The sequence below is a fragment of the Neolamprologus multifasciatus genome, chromosome 19 (genome assembly GCF_963576455.1).
Source record: "Neolamprologus multifasciatus chromosome 19, fNeoMul1.2, whole genome shotgun sequence".
Lineage (NCBI taxonomy): Eukaryota > Metazoa > Chordata > Actinopteri > Cichliformes > Cichlidae > Neolamprologus > Neolamprologus multifasciatus.
This window is the reverse complement of record NC_140457.1, coordinates 10,961,571-10,982,163: the sequence shown is the minus strand read 5'-3', so window position 1 is coordinate 10,982,163 and position 20,593 is coordinate 10,961,571. Positions and strand designations below refer to the sequence as shown.

General features: G+C 40.3%; 1 protein-coding gene across 1 annotated transcript in view; it reads right to left on the bottom strand.

The window, feature by feature from the left end:
* Positions 1-734: 734 nt before the first annotated feature.
* Positions 735-20,593, bottom strand: part of stag1a (STAG1 cohesin complex component a) — a 44,221-nt gene continuing 24,362 nt past the window's right edge. Inside the window, exons 2-32 of the mRNA XM_085144107.1 lie at positions 14,143-14,338; positions 13,543-13,663; positions 13,170-13,325; positions 12,919-13,015; positions 12,756-12,832; positions 12,300-12,504; positions 11,805-11,956; positions 11,608-11,681; positions 11,392-11,515; positions 11,119-11,217; positions 10,876-10,955; positions 10,363-10,470; positions 10,157-10,271; positions 9,907-10,024; positions 9,567-9,670; positions 8,418-8,510; positions 7,784-8,077; positions 7,616-7,686; positions 7,179-7,347; positions 6,641-6,733; positions 6,297-6,471; positions 6,025-6,164; positions 5,589-5,690; positions 5,329-5,477; positions 4,729-4,857; positions 4,213-4,415; positions 3,920-4,088; positions 3,687-3,803; positions 3,433-3,547; positions 3,253-3,333; positions 735-2,265 (exon numbers count right to left, since the gene is read on the bottom strand). Of these exons, the coding sequence (XP_085000233.1) occupies positions 2,242-2,265; positions 3,253-3,333; positions 3,433-3,547; positions 3,687-3,803; positions 3,920-4,088; positions 4,213-4,415; positions 4,729-4,857; positions 5,329-5,477; positions 5,589-5,690; positions 6,025-6,164; positions 6,297-6,471; positions 6,641-6,733; positions 7,179-7,347; positions 7,616-7,686; positions 7,784-8,077; positions 8,418-8,510; positions 9,567-9,670; positions 9,907-10,024; positions 10,157-10,271; positions 10,363-10,470; positions 10,876-10,955; positions 11,119-11,217; positions 11,392-11,515; positions 11,608-11,681; positions 11,805-11,956; positions 12,300-12,504; positions 12,756-12,832; positions 12,919-13,015; positions 13,170-13,325; positions 13,543-13,663; positions 14,143-14,171 (3,783 nt within the window). The 5' untranslated portion in view covers positions 14,172-14,338 and the 3' untranslated portion in view covers positions 735-2,241. The remainder of the gene's footprint in view (positions 2,266-3,252; positions 3,334-3,432; positions 3,548-3,686; positions 3,804-3,919; positions 4,089-4,212; positions 4,416-4,728; positions 4,858-5,328; positions 5,478-5,588; positions 5,691-6,024; positions 6,165-6,296; positions 6,472-6,640; positions 6,734-7,178; positions 7,348-7,615; positions 7,687-7,783; positions 8,078-8,417; positions 8,511-9,566; positions 9,671-9,906; positions 10,025-10,156; positions 10,272-10,362; positions 10,471-10,875; positions 10,956-11,118; positions 11,218-11,391; positions 11,516-11,607; positions 11,682-11,804; positions 11,957-12,299; positions 12,505-12,755; positions 12,833-12,918; positions 13,016-13,169; positions 13,326-13,542; positions 13,664-14,142; positions 14,339-20,593) is intronic.

Below are 20,593 nucleotides of genomic sequence, written 5' to 3'. Positions count from 1 at the left end.
TCCATAGTCAACTTTGTGTGTCCATCAATACCTCATCAGGCAAACTATAACATTTTTACTAAACTATCAAATACTAAAATTAAGGATATGGGTTAGCTAAAATATTTTAAATCTAATTTTAGTTAACTATAATAACCTTGCTCTTGGTCACCGTTCTGGCTTTGGCCTCTGTGTTCCAGTGAATCTTAGCGTTTCAGCTTGCCAAGGCATTATGGACAATTCTATCCTTCCAACTTTGTGTAGACAGTTTGAGGAGACACATTTTCTATTGTAGCATGACTGTAACCTACTAAACAAAGCAGGGTCCATAAAGGCATAATTGGATGAGTCTGATGTGGAAGAACTGGACTGACCCATACAGAGCTCTGACCTCAACCCCCATCAAACACCTTCAGCTTGAACTAGAATGGATACTGTCAGCCAGGACGTCTCGTCTAACATCGAGGTCCGACCTCAGAAATGCTCTTCTAGATGAATGGGCAAAAAAGGTCATGCGTAGGTGGCTTAAGACTGTTGTCTATATATTGTACCTTCGGTTAATGTGTGCCTATTCAGGAGACCTATAACATAGAACATATAAAACTAGGACTCTGACAAAGGCCTAATATATTCAATACTCAAAAAAAAACCCCGAAATCCATATTGTGGTTTTAAGGAAGGTTAACTGTTCATTCTTCACATTAAACACACAAGTGGAAAGCTGTATCTGACAACAACAGACACCAGCCCATGAATTGATTACAGATTTTATTTTATTAAAAAGAATTTAGGTTCACAGAAAAAAAAACAAACAAACAGGCTTTTACAGTATTTTGGGGCAAATGATGTCAACTGCACTGCAGAAAAGATCCAATTGTCTTTGATTTTTACAGGACTGCAAACCAGCCAGTGAATAAAGGTTGTAAATATTGAACTGGGGGGGTGGAGGCATGGCTGAACACATTCAAAACACATTCAAACAAATCTGTCATACATAAAGATCCATCACTGCACTGGATATGAACAACAAGTCTTCCGTCTTCTGAGTCCGTTAACACTGATTGCAGGTAGCAAAATGTTTTCACCTGTAAAATGAACAAACTGAAGAGTGATAGTGAACTGCGAAACGATTGCAATCAGACCTACAGCGCTTGGAAGCTGGTATCATCGGTATCCGTTGGATATGACTTACAGGTGTGGAGGGGAGGGGCTAGAATATACTTTTTAGTATGTAGGCCACAATTTGGCAACAAACAAGGTACATATTCAAGAAAAAGCTGTACAAACATCAGACAAAAACAAAAACACACTTGATTTAAAACTTTAGTACTAAAGCTACAGAATTGAAAATATGTCTTTTTTTTTTTTCTTCTTTTTTTTTAATTAGTTCAAAAAGCCGTTATTTAGGGGTTGGAGGGTTGTGTGTGCAGAAGATTTGAGGAGGTGTGGATTCTCTCCGTCGTCGGTCAGATGTGCATCTCCACTGTTAAATAACACAACTCTCTCTTTGCTTTGACACCACATGCACACACGGCAGCTGCATCACGTCCTCCAGGTCGGTGTACAGCTGTCGACCTCTGTGTGCACATTCCACTGCCTAACCGAGGTCACCACCAACACTTCACACGCATATCACGCATCAGCACTAACACATACGACGACTCAGAGATGGCAGAGAGAGGAGACGGGGCAGTGGGTGGTATTAAGAGCGAAGATATAGAACATTTAGTTGGATTTAAGATGGGGTGAAGTGCAACACCAAAAGAGGGGGGTGGGGGCTGTACAGAGTGTTACGCTGCAGACTGGGAGCCGAAGCAAACAACTGTACATGTGTGTAACGGGGGGAGGCGAGGGGGGAGGACTGTAAAAACTGCGAGTACTCGTCGGCCGGCTGCAGGATTATGCAGCCAGAGCGCCATCAGAGGTACTGCTAACAAGTGCTAAACCAACAGGCTGAAGAGGAAGAGGAGGAAGAATACAAGCAGGACAAGGCTCTTGAATAGTTCAGACTACACTGTGGATCCTCCGATCCGCCTGACTGAAGAGAGCGGATCCTCGCCTCCAGGTGAGATCCTGCAGTTTCAGAAGATCCTCTTGAAAAGCATCCTTCCATCATGTCTTACAGAGAAAGAAAAGTACTTCAAAAATGATTTTTTTTCTTCATCTTACGAGTCTTGATTGGCAGGTGATCTGGGCTAAACCTTTCTCTTCCGTTTACTCCTGATTAGCATCCTGATCTTAGGATCTTTTCCAGTTTCCAGATCAGAACATGGGCATGCTGAATCCCTGGAACAATGAAGATGAGAAAGTCAGAAAACCTTCCCCCCCAAAAAAAGAAGAAGAAGATAAAGAACATTGCTCTATATAAAAAGTGCGGCAGTGTTTGCTATTTTGCTACTGAACTGGGACTTTAAAATCTCACCTTTATGTCTGTACTGTGAAAAAGCCAAAATGCTTTCAGAATAACTTAATTAATTTTTAATCAGAGAAACTGAATTTGATGCTTAAAATTGTGGGTTTGCTTAGCCATTTCTAAGATCAAAAGTTCTTAATTACCACAAGAATTAACTAAAATACACTTTGATGCCAGAATTTTGGTAAAAATATTCCAAATGTGAACAGGTGTTATTGTTCCAATGGCAACTTTTCGGAAACTATCCATCCAACCTTAATCAAATTGTGCTGATTGATGAAATGCATCTATTTGACCTCTACTCTGGCTTTGGATTTGACCTTCTTAGAAGCAGGAACTGAAATCCTCTGGTGCAAATTTACAGTAATTTTTAAATTTTTAAAAAAAAATACTAATATAATACTTTTCATTATTAAATAGTCTGTTTGTGGAACATCTATAAGTGAAACCTGCATGTCTATATGTCATAATATTGTGGAGAAAAAAAATCCCTTGTTTGAATTAGTGAAACTACATAAAAAACTTTTAAGTGCTTAGCTAAAGTAAAAAAATAAGTAACCATAAACAGATGACATAGAAGACATAAGCTTATAATCTGTGATTAATGCACATGAGTGTAACGTATGAAAAAATTATATATCTTGGAAATGTTAGCCAATCAGATATATTTTAAACAGAAGCTGAAATTTGTTGACCAGTGTAACGTTAGAGAAAGGATTTCTTTAAATCAGTTTTTCTGTGCTTTTGAATGCTTAATTTCTCCTCTTATCCTAATTACCTATAGTCTAACTTATTACTACTTTATTTTTTTATTTTGTTCAGTTTTCTTTTCGATATTTAGTTGGCAAATCATCACTCACCGACTCGTCTTCAATCATCGCTGCAGAGTCAAAGAAGTCCGGTCTTAATTCTGCTCTTTCACGTCTGTTCCTTGAAGGTGGCTGTAAAAGGTCAAATATTTTGTAAGAAGCAATGTCACAACCAGAACGAGAAAAAACCCTGAAACCTCGTATCAACTAAATGAATAGTTTATAACTGACCAGGTCGATCACCATGGTGTCTTCAAACTCCTCGTTCATGTCCTCCAGCTGGCCCCGCGATGACATCATCACATCTTCAAAGATTGGCTCTGCGTCATCCTCCATCAGCCCACGCCTGAAAGGGAATGCCAGGTTACGATATTTTGGTTACTGTGACTTTTAGGGTGGATAAAGGTTTGGACAGAATTTGTGTTTCCACTTTTACCCACTTTTTCACACTACGCTTACGGTTTATGAGCAAAATACACACTTACACAGTCTGCCGGACACCCTGATTGCTGCGAGACTTGATGTAGTTCATGCCTGTTCGGTCCTTCCTATTCACCTCTTCTATCTTCTGCTGGCCGAGCCATGACATCTGCATCTGAGGACTGAGGACAAACGAAGACACATGTCCATTAGTTCTGCTGCTGTCTTGTAACTTTAAAAACTGGGCTAACGTTTCTATGTGCATGTGCACCTACGGACAACATGTGCATGAACCCACTTGTGTACGTAATCGTTCTCTGATCCTGGCTCTGAGTCTGGGTCAGGCATGTGCTCTGCTGGTCTGTTCTCTCTGAGGACTGTTGAGGTGAGCTGAGGAGTCTGAAGTGCCCCGGGTGTCTGCAGGGTGTCATTGCGCATCATCCACGAGCCCTCTACGCTACTCTCCTCTGAATATGAAGCAAACAGAGTAATTTCAGTTTCAGCAGCAGGAGTAAGTGTCTCATCTCCTTTAAGAGATAAAGTTCAGTTAAGCCACCCCAATAAAATGGGTAATCCTTCATCTCTGCTCACCCTCAATACGTTTCTTGTGGAGTGGCGGTCGACCCTTCTTGCTGCGGACGGAGCCGGTCTTGCTGCTTGAGCCTGACGTAACAGACATGTGGTCCTCGTCTCCTCCTGTCAGCAGGCTGTTTCTGTAGGAAATCAGCGGCAGCCACACGTCCTCCCGACGCTCTGACATCGACTCTGACATGAACTTCTCCAGGTACGAGTGGCTGTGGAGGCAGCAGCATTTTATAGCATTATCCTTTTTCTTTGTAAGTAATAAAACATGGCCTGGAGTGTTAGTGGTGTCATAGTGTGGTTTGCACTGTTGCCTAACAAGCAAAAGATTGCTGGTTTGATCCCGGAAGGAGACACAAATCCTGTTGGGGTTTTGTCAGGAAGGCCATCCAACATAAAAACTGTGCCGAATCAAACATGTGGAGCTACCTGCTGTGGTGACCCCTTGTGAATAATGGAGCAGGGGAACATAGGTATATAAAAGCTGGAGTATTAGCTGATGATAAATTGGATAGAAGTACTTACACTGTCTTTTTGTCCTGGCGGATTAATTTCGAGGAGAATTCACTCAGGACTTCGAGGAAGGCCAAGTTTATAGGAGGAAACTCTGGTCCTCGAGGATTCTGGTACTTAAATGCAAACTCTATTCCATCCCTGACACAATGGAAAGACAACAGAGAGGAGAAACCATGAGAGATGGCAATAAAGAAAGCAACACAAAGTTACACGAGTACTACAACTTTACAAACAGTTGGTGTATATAACAAAGACTCTTTTAACCTCAATCTACCCTTATTAATTATTAACGGTGTATTTTTTGTACTAACTTAATTCATGTAACTTTAAAAGCAAATAAAAACTTGTGTCTGCTTTATGCTTCCTATGTGATTCTAAAACTGGTCGGTAAAAGTTTACTTAACATTTTGCTCCCAGGCTTCAATAAGTTGTTAAAATTATTTAATTTCACATCCTGAACATGCAAGAATTAACCAAAATCCTGCATCAATTATTGGCATTTCAATGTAAAGACAAATTGGAATCACTCATACGGACAATTTAATTTATGCTAAAAGCATCAATCTACAGCTTCCGTTTACAGAGACACCACAGCGCTCGTGATCTCACTTGTGTAACGTAGCGACAGCCTCTCTAGTCTTGATCTGATCCAGGCCAAAGGTGAGGGCAAAGCGCCGGGCGAGCTCCTTGATGCCGCTCACGTGAGAAGACGTTCGGTCCAGGTTGGGACCCTGATCCTGCAGCAGCTCGTTGAACAGCTGCAACACACATATGAGTGCATAGGAGTTAGTGGGTGTGCACAGGAGAGCACTCGTAACTTTAAGAGTACACAGAAGGAAGCTGTGAAAAAAGCACCATCACTGTCTCACCTGCTGCAGACTGAGGATGAGTGTCTTGGCACAGAGGATTTTGTCCGTCTGTCTGGTTTTACTGAGAGTCTCCTTGATGATGTCGCCATAGTCATTATAATACTGAGGCAGAGAAACGAAACTGTTAATTCACCCAAGTTGTCTGAATTAATGCACTGTATCTCATATCACACCCAGATTTACATCAAAGGTAAATTTAGGTGAATTAAAACCATTTTTTTCAATTCCACAGTAAATCAGCTCCATTGTTGTCTCAGAAGTAGCGACATTTATATCATAACGCTAACATTAACATAACAGTGTCACAGATATTGTTACTTGCACTGAAATTCTTGTGATGGCTTTTTATCTCACCATATTTGTTTTTTTCCAAAATTTTCTCTCTTTTAAACTATCAGCTGGTCATTATTTTTCAGCACGCATGCTACACACAAACCTTCATATAGTGTTTGAAGATGTCAGCAGCAGCAGGCATGTCCACAATGTCGTAGATGATGAGTTTACAGAAAGCTGCAAGCAGGTTTCTCCTCTTATGGAGAGCCTCGATCTTGTTGGCTTCATCCTCCTCATCTCCCTCTGCAGGCACAAAGACAGTAGTGGACAACAATGACAAAGCTCCCTACCTTCTCTCAACCTTTAGTAACAGTTAAAATCTTCTTGGATCTGAAACAGAAACCACAACATGATCCGATCTAACTTCTCTCTCACCCATGCTCTGGCTCTCATCATCCTGGTCGATGAAGACGTGGTCTAAGACGAAGTTTAGCAGCTCGTTTTGCAGAGTGCTGTCTGGGTTAAACACCAGTGGCTGGAGGCCCTCTCTGCCACCAGAAATCAGCTGGTGACTGAAGATCATCAACAGGTCACAGAGAAGCATGAATGCCTAAACAAGAAACAGCAATATTGTCACAGCTTGACCAAAGAGTCAATATTTCAAAAAACAAAATAATGATATGTAGAGATAACAGAAAACATGCATCCTTTACATAAATCGAGAGACAACGTTGATTTCAAAGCTCTTCTGTTACTCGTGACACAATAGCATCTGTTACCTGCTCTTTAACCGGTGTGTTGACATTGGACAGACACTGCTGACACACTGCCAGGAAAGACTTGACCACTCTCCTGAGAGCCACCAGGTCATCCTGCACACAGGGAGCATCACACAGACATTGATAATCAGCCAAAATAATGAGTACTTTAGCAAGAGTCACTAATGATAGTCAGGCTAGCTGTCTTTGTCATCCTATCAGTATGAATGAAGGAATATTATGAATAATAATTCAGCAACACTTTTGATGTTTTCAACAATGTTCCAGATAAGTTATATCCTATAATGGGAGCTGAAGTCTTGGTAAGGTGTTTAAGTGTTAAATGAGACAGATTTGGGGTGAGTCCCAGACTGAGGACTGGGGCTGTCTGACAGTGAGATGGATTTCTACACTAAGCCACCCCGCTCTGCAGAAATACAGATAAGCTCTTGTCCCTCTGGGCCACTGATGCTCAGACATGGCAGCATTCACTCTGAGCCACTGACCAATGATAAAGCTAAACTCTGAATGCGGTCTGTTAGTGAGGCCGGTTGAGCACCTTGCTGGGAACCCCCTCTGTGATCTTGACCAGCTGCCACAGGATGGAGTAGTGGGAGCACTGCAGGGCTTGGACAGCTATCTGCTCTGGCATGGAGCCCTGCTCGATGCCCGCTTTCAGCAGCCGGTAGCAATTCCCAAACAAATCCCATCGTGTCAAATCATGGGCACTGAAGGAGAAAACGAGGAGAGCACACACTAAAATGATCACATTTATTTGGTGGAAAATTTCTTCCAAAACACTGAATGAATGAATGAATGAATGAATGAATAATAATTCTTACAATCCAAAAATGCAAACTAAATGTCTCCCTACAGATTTACACAAACCTTATCTGGTATGCTAAGCTAATAATCTCAGATTCTGTAATGATTGTCAGCCAAAGTGACCAATGATAATAATCCATATTTTTATCTTGAAACAGCTGCAGATCATACTTGTGGAAGGCTGTGAGTCGCTTGAGTGTAGATAACACGTTGTAGATATCGTCATCGTCTGCCTCCTCAGCCTGCAATAACCAACATCTGTTAGTATACAAGACTCAAATGGGCACAAATAGTGCCCGGTTTCTAATAGTCTACCCAGCCAGCTACTTTGCCTGATACCTCTTGCAGCAGCTCTTCGACCGAGTGTGCAAAACGATCGGTCATCTCGTCAATAAGCTGTGATCGGGCAATGTCCACACGGTTCATGATGGTGTACTCTTCAGAGCAGAGGATGCTATATGTCTTGCTGCAGGCCTCAAGCACATCGGCCTCTATGTGCTTCTCCACAACCAGACGGATCTGCTTTAATAAGGCGTCCAAGTGCTTCTCCATACGCCCAGCGCTGTACACGTCCAGGTCAAAGTACTGGGGGATTTGCAGCAGGTTGGCTACCTTCTCCGAGTCTGCCTGGTACTTTGGGCAAAGTAACAGAGAGATGAGAATTAAATGAAGATGACAAAAAAATGATAGTGTATGAGGGAAAAAAAAGTTACAAAACTAGCACAGAAGGACTAAAACGGGAAAGAAAGACCCATCTATCAGCATGCAACGCTTGGCTTCTGTTTCTCAGTGAAATAGTGAGTGACATTTTACACATATGGCCAGCAGACTTGAGAGATTGAGGGCGCAAAGTATTCAGCAGCAATTCTCACAAGCAGATCATTTATTTTGACAAACTGATCGGTCTTCTAGCCAAGTCATTTATCACTGGTCTCTCCCTTAATGGCCATGGGCAAGCTAAGAAAAGCCTTACCTTGGACAACAGCATGGGTAAAGCCATGATGAAGTGCTCTGTCAGTTTGTTCTTATCATCTATCTGGGTCTTCCTCTCCTTTGCTGTCAGCACCTGGACAAATAAATATATATATATATATATATATATATATATATATATATATATATATACACACACACACAAACACACCCACACACATCAATGATTCTTTTGTTGGGACCAAAAACTGAATCATTTTCCCCTCTTTATATGACCAAAAAAGGTATTAATGAGTAGGAAAATTCTTGCTATTTCTGTGTTTAACAACATAACGTATTCAAGAAGTTCTCTGTCTTGCTAAAATTATTTGCTGTAGTTTTATGCACATAATTACATATTTTAAAAAAAATCTGAAAAAGTGAAGAACAACAAAAGTTCAATACAACAGAATCAAAAGTACAGATGAGCACATTAACACAGACGCTGGTAAATAAGGTGGCTGCTTTTACACCTAAGTATAATACATCATCACATTTCAGATCACAGTGAATTCCCCTTCAACATGCCCACTTGGCAGGTACAGTCATGTGAAAAAGCAGGTTTTTACTGGACTCCATACAGTCCTGTGAAACCCTAAGTTCACTTTGTGATACAAAAGCTTGTAGAAACACTTTTAGCAGCTGTAATTTGAAGTAATCATTTTCTGTGGGGGAATTTTGCAGTTCATTAACGTTTGCGGGTATTTCTTTATGCACAGCTTTCTTGAGATCCTGCTACAGGATTTCATTCAAGTTGAGGTGTAGACGTCTTTACTGTGTTGTCGATTTTTGCCTGAGATATACTTCTACAGTTGCAATTTTTGGAATCTCTCTGAGATTTGCACGCTGTGACCTTGGGATGAATTTTCTGGAATGTCCAATCCTGGGAGGACTGCAGCAGCGTTAACATACACCTCATATTCTCCAGACCAGCAAACTACCAGATGTTCAGCTTTTATAGATGTGCTCAAACTTGCTGATGACCCATTAATCAAGTGCATCTGATTAATAGCACCTGGCTCATACTCTCCCCGTTAACTCATATGGAAGCAGTAAAGGTTATCAGATGACTGTATAAGGTTTCATCTGCAACATCCAAAGTGAATACTCTGAGTGTTTCTGGGGTGTGATATGTGTATACTTTACACACCCGTTTGCCAGTGCCTCTGCCAACAGGTGGGTGTGCCTCTGCTGCCTGTCGGATGGTGCACACCATCAGCTCGATCAGCGCACTCTCCTGCCTGTCAGACAACACTACAGGGAAAAACAGAAGACGTTTGAGCAGAGGAGAGACAAAGACACAGGAAACAAAAGAGAAACCGAATGACAGCAAAGGTCGGAAACAGAGAAAAGGATTAAGGGAGCGAAGAGTTTCAGGGAACAAGATTTTATTACATCATCTTGTCTCTCTGGTTCTCAGCGGTTGTATTTTATTTGATTCAGCTTCTCCCAAAGGAAATAAGATCAGTGTGAAATACTGTGTGCCTTACTCTCTTCTCCCTGCACGGGCTCCTCCAGCAGCAGTTCAGTCATACACTCCCAGTCTTTCAGCAACTCTTGAGAGCTTTCCCACAGAGAGTCGACAAGGTAAGCTGCATGCTCGTGGAGCTACACACAAAATCACATTGAAAGAGACTTCAATCTGCAGGCATCATTCTGGAACTACTTTGTGTTTGTGAGTGCCCAACATCTAAAACACACACGGTATGCTGATAAGATGTGTGTTTTCATGAGCGTTACCTCACTCTCCAAAAAGAACAGCACTAGCATACGGATGAGGTTCCCATTGGGACTGCTCCTCCCTCTGCGTTTAGCCAGCGCTTCTTCTGCTTGCGGGTCATGGCGACTGAATAATCTGACAGCGAGTGAGAAACAGACAGAATAAGAGTTTTACAAATTGAAGACTAACAATGTTATTACACCATAAATGCCCTAATTAGACTCACTTTCTGTGAAGAAACTCTCCAGCAGCAACAGCGACCGGCCGGTGAGCAGAGTACACCAGGTGGTACACATTCTCACAGTCCTCGTTGGACAAAGCATCTTCACTGCCCCTGCAGCAGACAATTTGCACACAGGTTAATCAAGTTTAAATCAATCAGAGCTGGTTGTGAGAACAATATTAAACACGGGAAATAACTGAAAACGCCGAGAGGATGAAAGCAATAATTAAAAATTAACAAAATATTGCATATAAAAAGAAGTCAAGGGAAATAGCATTCAAAAACTATTAAACTAGTTCACAGTAAACTACCCAATCTATTTGTGAGTGTGACTGAGATCATCTCCTCAGCTAAAGTAACTCAGGAACTGAGTGTTCAGTACATGATAATCCTCGTCTTAAGCATTTGACGATAGCCAAAATATAATCTTATGCTAAAATGCTGACCAGAATCTAAAAAGAAAAGAGTTTCATATGTAGGCATGCAAAAATACAGAGAAAGATCAAAGCTACTCACTGCAGAATGAGTGTGACCAATCTAATGGCCTCTACAGCCACGTCATACTCCTTATCCAGTGTCATTGATACTATTCGGTCCTGCCAAAACAGATAAAGTTGAGCAGAGAAACAACTGCAGAGAACTAGAATAAATAAGGAGAAACAAAAGAGAATTCAGAAAACTAAAAAAAAAATCTAAACACTGCCCATGTCTACTGTGGAGTTGCATGAAAGCAGCCTCAGTTCTCGCTGCTAGCGTTACCTTGAAGCGGTTAGTGAAAAGCTCTAGTTTGGGGAACAGTTCTCGGTTTGTGTACAGGTTCTGCAGAGCCTTCAGGCACTTCAGACGCACTTCTCCTTGCTAGAAAAAAAAAAAAAATTGGTTCAAGCTGGCCAAACATCTTAAATAAAATCCTGCTGTGGTGGACTACACATCTACCATTCTGTGTCTGTGAAAATATCGTTCATCCCCTTGCATTAAATCCAGTGGTAAATATCAGCCAAGGGTTGTGCAAAAACTCCTAAATTTGCTTACTCTATCATGTAGAGTCCAACCAACATATTTTAGGTAACTATCATTAAGAAATGCGTCGCTGTACATCTTCATCCACACGCCGATTTCCTCAATACAGATAGCCCGAATTTCAGCGATCGCATCCCTAGAAAGCGAGAAAAACAGAATCACCAAAAATACAAAAAATACTATTCTTAAATCCTCATCAGTAAGGAAGGTGACATTTAGAGTGTGTACCTGTAACGATGCACAAAGATGCCCTTGAAGATGGAGTTCATCATGTTCTCTATTTCATCTTGGTTTTCCTGAAGCTGTACAAGAAAAACTCAAAGTTAAACACTCGGATTTACAGCTAAGTAGTACCACACAACCCCCTATGATAATCTGAGACACTTAAAAAGTCAATTCTTCTGTGATATCGAACCCAAACCCACCTCCTTCCTCTTCTGTAGCAGCAGTTCCAGCTTCTCGTTGGCACGTTTGCCAGCTATCTTGTTCCTCTCAGCCTCGTACTGTCTCTGGGTGTTGTCCTGGTGAATGCTCAGGTTCAGCGCTACATTTACCAGTGCTGTCATCAGCTTCATTGCTATGGAGAGATAACAGCATTCAAAACCTTTAGACATTTCGTCCTGGGAAATACACTTTCAACCTAACAAAAGTGTGCACAAGTCCAGATTAAGCTGTGCAAAGTCAAGCAGCAGAAAGTTAATAAATAACTGTTAGTACAAGACACAAAACAGACCTAGACGCAGCAAATTATTAGTTGTTTTTCTGTCTTCATCACCACAACGAGCTTATTTTGATCAGTGCTAAGCAAATGTAATTATTATTATCTCCCACTGTAATATTACTTGTGTTATCAGCCCATGTGGAGGTATTTCTGGAACAATTACTGCTTGCAGTTCAAACAAATATCATGTTGTTGGTACCCGCTAACGTGGACGTGTGCCTGAAGGCTCGCACTTGAGAGTCAGACAGTCCAGTGAGGAGGGAGATCACAGTGTCCATCATGTACTCGTCATAGATGATGCTATACTGACACTGACGGATCAAAACGCTGATAAATTCGCAGAAGTTGTAACGGAACTTTTTCCACATAGGTCCTGGCATGGTGAGAGGATAATCCCCACTATCCTGTTGAAAAAAACAAAAACAAATAACAGACAGATTACAGTTATTTTAACTTCTTGTTCTTTTTTTTTTTTTTTCCTCAACTCAAACACGATACAACAATAAACTGATTTGAACTGTCAGTTTGATATCATCAAATCTGTCCACACGTCTTCAACAGAGTGTAATATATATGCGTAACTAAATAATATAGCAATGCACGCTCACAACTATTTAAATCATGTTAATTTCTGCTTATTTTAGCAGATAATTACCTCATCAAACTCCTCAGTCATCTTACGGATGATCTCTGCATTCTGCATGTTCCTGAACATCTCAATCCTCACGGTGCCTGGTTACAACCAAAAACAGCAGATTTGGTAGTCTTGTCTATAATGCATGCACACAGGATGACAGATTTAAGTAAAACACGCCTACCTTTGCAACCTGAGCACTGGATGAAAAAATTGATCAGGTCTAGCAGCGCCAAGTCTCTGTCCTGTTTATATGACTCAATCCACTCATCCACTACTGACTGTATACAAAAAAATAATAATCAAATGACAAAGACAGTGAGAAACATGAATTTACAAAGCTTCAAACAGATGTAATACATTAAAATATCTGATTACATACTTAAATATTTTATTTACACTGGTGCTTATGAAATCAAACCTGTGTTCACCGACCTGCATGGCACTCTTTCCCAATTTGACCACTTCAAATAGAGTGACTGGGTCTCCCCCATCTCCGTTATGTTGAGCCACACCGTTGGCTTTCCCTCGCCCTCTGGCCACACTCATAGTCTTGTCTGTTGGCGACTTCCGTGGCTTCTTATTGGATGTCTGAAATCAGGGAAATGTCAGTTAGAAAGTTTGTAAAGAAACCGTTGTATGTACACCCATCCCCAAACACAGACTTGCACACAATGGGAAATATAACAGCTTCTTCCGACACCACCCATCACACACTTCAAAACCACCAGACACAATCAGAGACATGCATTGTCTGTTAACCAGATATTTTTCCACAAGTTTCCCCTTTCTTAACAAACTCTTGTACCGGTGCTTGTTTGCCAGGTCTCCCTCTCTTCTTTTTTCCTTTCATCTCTGGATCTTCCATCTCACTTATGCTCATACTTATTCCCACAGTGTCTGTTGCCCCAGACTCATTGGATGAGTCCCTGAAAGAGTAAATCACAAATGCATTTCATTCATTAGCATTTAATGATTGCATTCATTAGCCAAATTAAATATTCAATTCCACTGACAGGCAAACAAATGAATTGGGTGAGTTAAAAACAAACAAAAAAAAAAACACTAACGCACTTGTCACTTTGAGTTTAGAACACTATAAAGGTCAATCACAAACATGTCTTCCCAAAGATCGTTTTAAAGTAGCATCCAGTCCTACAAATATCTTTCATCAGCTACAGCAAACAAACCTTTAAGGCCAAATGTGACAAAACATGGAATCTAAAAGAAATCATTATTCGCTTCCAGGCCAGGTAGCCTAAAAAATCTAAAACAATTACTCATGTATTCTTTCAAATTAGCCTGATTCTGGATGAGTGGAGGACGAACGGATAAAATAACCAATTAAAAAAACAAATTTAATGCTGGATTGTTGCCAAACTGACAGTTGCCCTTTATAAAAACTCACTGTAGGACAGGGAGCTCTGAGGTGATCATCTTGGTCAGTAGGGGGACTGATGACCCGTGCAATTCTTCTTATGGGTCTCTTCAGGTGTGAAGGAGGTGGTACAATATGACAAAACTGGTTGGAGGGAAGGGGGGGTGATCTGGAAGGTCAGAGAGGAGAGGCTCCAGGACGGACTGAAGTTAACTTTCTTCAGGTCCTGAAAAGAAAGAGAAAGAAAGATTTATTATTATTATAGTTATAATACAGATTTGATAACCTGTTAACCAGTAACAGCCATTAATGACAGACATTCTGGTGTAGATATACAAATACATATATGCAACATTCAGGCATTATTCAAGGGTAGCTCTCACATTATTGATGAGGTCCTAAAGTGATTGCCTCATTCAGTTATGATTCATTAAATAGAACCGGGATCTAAATGGTTTGAATATTAAATCACTGAATATTTTATGAGATGTCTCATAAGTGTTCATTGTCCAAAGAGAGTCGACTATAAAATGTCACTGAATCCAGAGAGAGGCTGTTCAATCACTTGCTGTGGAAAATGAGCTGTCAGTGTGGAAACGGGGAGAGGAAGACACCAACTGGTCAACTTGAGAACAACAACAGCAAAATCTCGAGTTGGGTGGAAAAGATTTGTACACAGTGCTGTTGTCAAACAATTTAACCACAACCCACTGACACTTAAAGAATGAGCACATTTCATTAATTTAGTGGACATCTTCTACTGACTTAAGAAAAGCTCAGCTCAAAACTTTATAAACTCCTAAATTCTGTTAGTTATGTTAAAAACACTGCAGAAACATGATGTATTACCCTCTAGTTAAAGAAAAATGGTCTTTTGACAAAAGCTGGGGAAAGTATGACGTCAAATAAAATATGGCAGAAATTGAAAAAAAAAAATCTAGGATTCAGTGGATGATGGAGATAAACAAATAATCCAAAAATGCTTTTCGTTTCATTTTCATGAGCTGACAGCTAAGCTAGATCCTCATTCAGAAGAAAGGCAGCTAAGTGAATTATAACATTATTTGTTGACCTGTTCATATGCTAATGAGAGCAAAGAGCAGAGGGTGAGCAATACCACTGTCAACCTAAAGAGGCAGTATGATCCACAAAGTCCTCTGCCCAGCATCTATCTCCAGACTGCCTGACTGTGTTTAAACTGGGAAAAGTGGGTTGAGAAAAATCAACTGACACTCATTTAAGTCACAGCTCAGTTCCAATCTAGTTCAGTTAATCTACAGAGTGTTTTAGTGATCTATTTTCCTTAGAGTGTGTGTGAACGCATACATGTGTGTTTGAAAGTAGGTCTGGGCAACAGTAGGGGGCAGGCTAAGAGAGTGTGTATTTAAATACTGTCTTCCACACAGTGTTTGTACTGTGGAATAGCATGGGCAGGAGAGCCCCCTTTCCCCCCATGATGAACTACACACGCATATACACAGACTGATCTGAACAAACTGTACAACTGCAAGAAACAGACCAGCTGAATTAGATCAGCCAAATAAGGATTTTAATAACTAAATAAGGATAATGTGTAACCCTCCAAGTAGCTCAATTAGCTGCAAAATATAATACACATAGTAACACTTCAAAAGACAGCAGTGAGCAAAGGCTTTTAACAGCTGGGAATTTACATGCACATTTGCATGCACATAAGCTTTTAATTGATTCTGGCCTGCACAGGCACAGAACAGCAAAACAAAAGAAGCCTAATTCTGTTCATATCATTGTGCACATAAATTACCTGAACGTTTTTTTGCACGCAAACGCTGAAAAAAATCTAGATAAGCAAATCCTATAAAAGTACATTTATAATTAATGTGCAAAAGTCAGATGCTGCATGCAAATAGAAAACGGAGTACTTATAAAATTACAAAATAGTAACTGTTTCCTCTCCATAGATTTAAATAGCGTAAAATGATTTATATTAATATGTATTAGATATACTTGCATGCACATAAGCTTTCAACTGATAGAATGGAATAGTATAAAATGATTTGTATTCATGTGTACGCGCTGTATTGGGGCGGCTGTACCTCAGAAGGTAGCGCAGGTCATCTACTGAACGGAAGGTCAGTGGTTCAATCCCTGTCCAGTCTGCAAATATCCTTGGACTAGATACTAAACCCAGTTGTTCTCCCATGCAGCCAATGAATGTGTGTGAATGAGGTATGTTGTATAAAGTGCTTTAAGTGCTCTGGGAGAGTAGAAAAGCACTACATAAGGATCAATACACTTACCATGTGAATTTCTGTCTATGCGGACAACAACAGATATGTGATTTTCAATGTTTTAACACAGTTAATTGCTGAATTTTCAGAAACAGATTGCACGTAATTGCCAACTTGACCCTATTCAATTGCTGATGTCACACTAACTCCATCTTATGGCAACATTTATGACAGTGTTGGTATGTTCGACAACTCAACAAAAAAAAAAAAAGAACTTAAGAGTACAACTTTATCTTGTTATATACTTTGCAGGTGAAAATAAATACATGTTATTTCAATACTCAGCATATCACTAAATGTTAAAAATCACATTATATTGTGAGTCAAGTATTGTGACAACTTCATGTCATGGGCTGTCTGGCGATTTCCACCTATAATCTTTAGCATTAGGTATGAAGTGTTTGAAGGTTTCAAGTGGAATAATGCAAAAAATAAGCTGTGAGCAAAATAAAAACTGAACCCCACCATTTATGGGTATGTGGGAGGTGGATGACAGTAAATCTGACGGTAATTGACAGGGCACTGACCAAAGATGGTGGCGGTAATGAGTTGTTATTTAATTTAGCGCAATCATCTTGAGTGACTTTAATTTGCAGATTCATCTCAATACAACACTTCACATTATTCAGAGTGCCAGCTGAAGCCGAAAATAATTAAAACGCTGATGTGCACCGTAAAGGCTATTTTTCACTTGAGACTTGTAATCAGTGGAACTAAATATAGCTTATTATTACTAAGGGATCACAAAATGTAGCGAGGCAACAGTTCTGCAGCCACATCCAGACTGACAGAGCATAGAAGAAAGAAGGCAGGACTGCTCTTATGTAACTTCACCGCTGCCCCACCCAACAACTCTCCCCGCTAGAGTCGGAGACGCCAACCCCACCTCCACCTCAGTCCCTCTGAATTTCACAGACTGTTATGTCTCAGCTGTTAGTTCTTCTTCTTCTTCTTTTTCCAAACCCCAACATGCTTTTTCTTCCCTTTCATCATCAGATTATCTTCCTCCGAAGGGACAGAAGCCAACTTCATTTGAATCAATCCTCTTGTCATGTTTTTTCTCAGTGAGCTATACAGTCAGGAAGAGGAAAAGGGTGTGTGTGTGTGTGTTACTGAGAGCTGGGAGCCTGCCTGACCCACTATCGACCAACAACTAAATAATCCTCAATGCACATTGGCTCCTCAATTTCTCTGCACTCTCTCTCTCTCACACCTCAACTACTCGGTTTTGGAGGACACGAAAGAAGCCGCCAACAGCATCTCGCCCTCTCTCTCTCCTGAAATCCACTTAGACAATAAATGTATAAGTGTACGCAGCATGAACTGTTATGAGTATTTTTTCCATTGAGGGCTAACTACAGGGAGATAGTGGCACTGATTAGTCCCATGACGCTTGGTGTTCTGCAAACACCACTTAGCCACCACATTATAACCAGCTGCCTGATATTGTGCAAGTTCCCCTTGTGCCACCAGTGGACGGAAAAAGGTCCTCTGTGGGGGTGTTGCAAACCTTATCAAGATGTTGCCAAGGGGATTTATTTATTTTTATTTTTTTTGAGGTGAAGCTTAAACTGATTTGAGTCATTTACTCATTAAATGATTGTCCTTGCTTGGAATAGACTTGGTAGTTACTAGCCACTTTAAATCGACCTGCAATTCTGACCCAGCCATAACAGCCATGCAAGATAACAGTGATGTCTCCTTTCAAAATGTATTACGTATGAACAGCTTTGTTTTGATCTGTTGAGCATATATTAAACAGCTTCCAAAAATGGGGAAACTAGACATTTACAAATTTTCTAGGAGACCTTAAGTATTAGTGGTAAATTGGAAGATCATGGAATGGAAAAGTGGCCATATTTCTATTGCAGGACATCAGGACAGGTGAGAGGTGGTGCAAGGTCTACAGGACTGGACAGTACACAGGACAATGAAAACCTTAAATTGTAACCCCCCAACAATTGGCAACAAATTGTTGCCAATATTTTACTGTTCTTTTCTTGCAATAAACATAGTTCTTGTAATGAACTTTTGTAAGTATATCCACACAATAACTTAAATATTACAATGTCTGACAATACTTTTGTTGAGGTTTTCAAAGTTGCTGCTTAGAAGTACTGAACAACCCTTACAGAGCTCCTGGACAAGGTGGTGGTCAGCCTATAAGAATATGCTAGTTTTAAAAAAAAAAAATTGACGTCATGGCAAACATGAACATCACGTATAATTATGATAGAAGGAAAATAATAACAAAAACAAACAAAACAAAACTACACACATGTAACATATTCAGGATGTAAGTATAGCCGCTAAAACCATAAAGTAAAGACTTCTACTCCAGAGACAATTATGGTCTGTTAAGTGACTTTATCCTCAGTGTGTGCGCAACACTGTGTGTGTGTGTGTGTGTGTGTGTGTGTGTGTGTGTGTGTGTGAACTTATGAGCAAGTGTGAGACAGAAAGACAACGAGCGAGCATCTGAGAACCACTTAACATGCATGACATGTTCTCTAGGAGGCAGGCCGGCGTTGCTATAGCAACTAGTGTGGGTCATAAGCCCGGCGGTGATGGCATATTTGATTGGCTGCGTGGAGACAGGAGGGACCATAGTTAAGAGGGGAGAGCAGAATAGAACGGGACAAGTTACATATCCAGTGAGTGCTCCATGAAATCTGATTTAAAGACTATTTCAGCACTCTTCCAGTGTTGGTTAAAGTTGTTTTGATATTAGCCTCTCCCTCCCTGGGACATCTACTTTGAAGTACCCTCGCACACATAAAATAAGCTTGACGTCTCCTTCCTCATGGGCAGCTTTCAGTCTCATTCATAATGCAGCAAAGACTTGGGCAAACGATTAAAAGTTTATTTTTGCACAGAGCCGAACACGCTGTAAATATGTGGATGTGGAAACCACAACATAGCCTTACAATTCCTTATTAATAAAACTTTTAGGTTGATTTGGTGAGACTGGAATTTAAATGATTGGAAAAACTGCATGTGAAAAAAATAAATAAAAATACAGCATATTTCTGACATCTAACTGGGTTTTTTTGTATGATCTCGGTGCCTGAAGCCATACACCCTCTCCGAAGCACTCATGCATGTATTTTTCAAGTAGAGCCGTTTTCTCTGATAAAGCACAGATAAACTGGCTTTATACTCTGTCCAAACTGCTTGTAAGGATGTCCCTTCCACTTTACCAATATGAGATTAGCAGGATCTGTGTCCCACTGTTTCTGTAACTTACCAAAACAGATGATTTGCACAAAAAAAGAACATAAAACACAACTACACCAAGTATAACAGATGCACAATTTAACCAGAAAACGTACAGCCCATCCAGCGAATGATGGGCTGGAATCATATTAGTATAATTTATAGAGTAATAAATCAATTCCAGTGCCAGAGACTACTAAAGCAAGGAAAACCTTGACAGAGAAGCATCAATAATGCTTCACAAAGCAGTTTTCTCCAAGCTAATGTTTTTCGAGGTCATTTTTTACCTGCCTGTTGTGAAAGATTTTTATTTTTAATTAACACTTTTACTATGAGCAATGTTACATAACATCAGAAGAGTGTCTTATGAACTACCATGACAACAGAAAGCTTATTATGTTCTTTGAAGAATTAACATTTGCATATTTTTCAGGTGAAATCTGGCTCAATTCGACATCTGACAGCAGTAAAAATATCATAAATGTCATTCTTTTAGAATGAAATTCGATTACCTTTACCCCAAATACACAAAAATAGAAAAGATTAAAACATTTTATACTGTCGTAAAAGGTGCTACAAATTTTTGTACAGTCAGGAAGTTATCTATCTGCTCAGATGGACTTTAAAGTTACTAGTTTGGGTCAAATCAAAAACAATCCTGAAACTGTACAGGTCATGCCTGTGTGTCTTTTTTAATGGGACCGTGTTGTTAGAGTTCAACTGACCGTATCACCACATCTGGCCAGGTTTCTACGGGGACAGGGACCAACTCGTCTTTGGGAATCTTTAAACAATAAAATGGTAAAACAACATCGGAGTGATCATACATGATGCACACAAGGAACAGATGGTGCTCTCACACAGACACTGTATTAGGGTGGCACAGTGGTGCAGGGGTTGGCAGCGTTAACTCACTGTGAGAAGTTTCCTGGTTGTTTTTAGGTAAACTCTGCATGTTCTCTCGATGCCTGCGAGGGTTTATGAATCCATAGTTA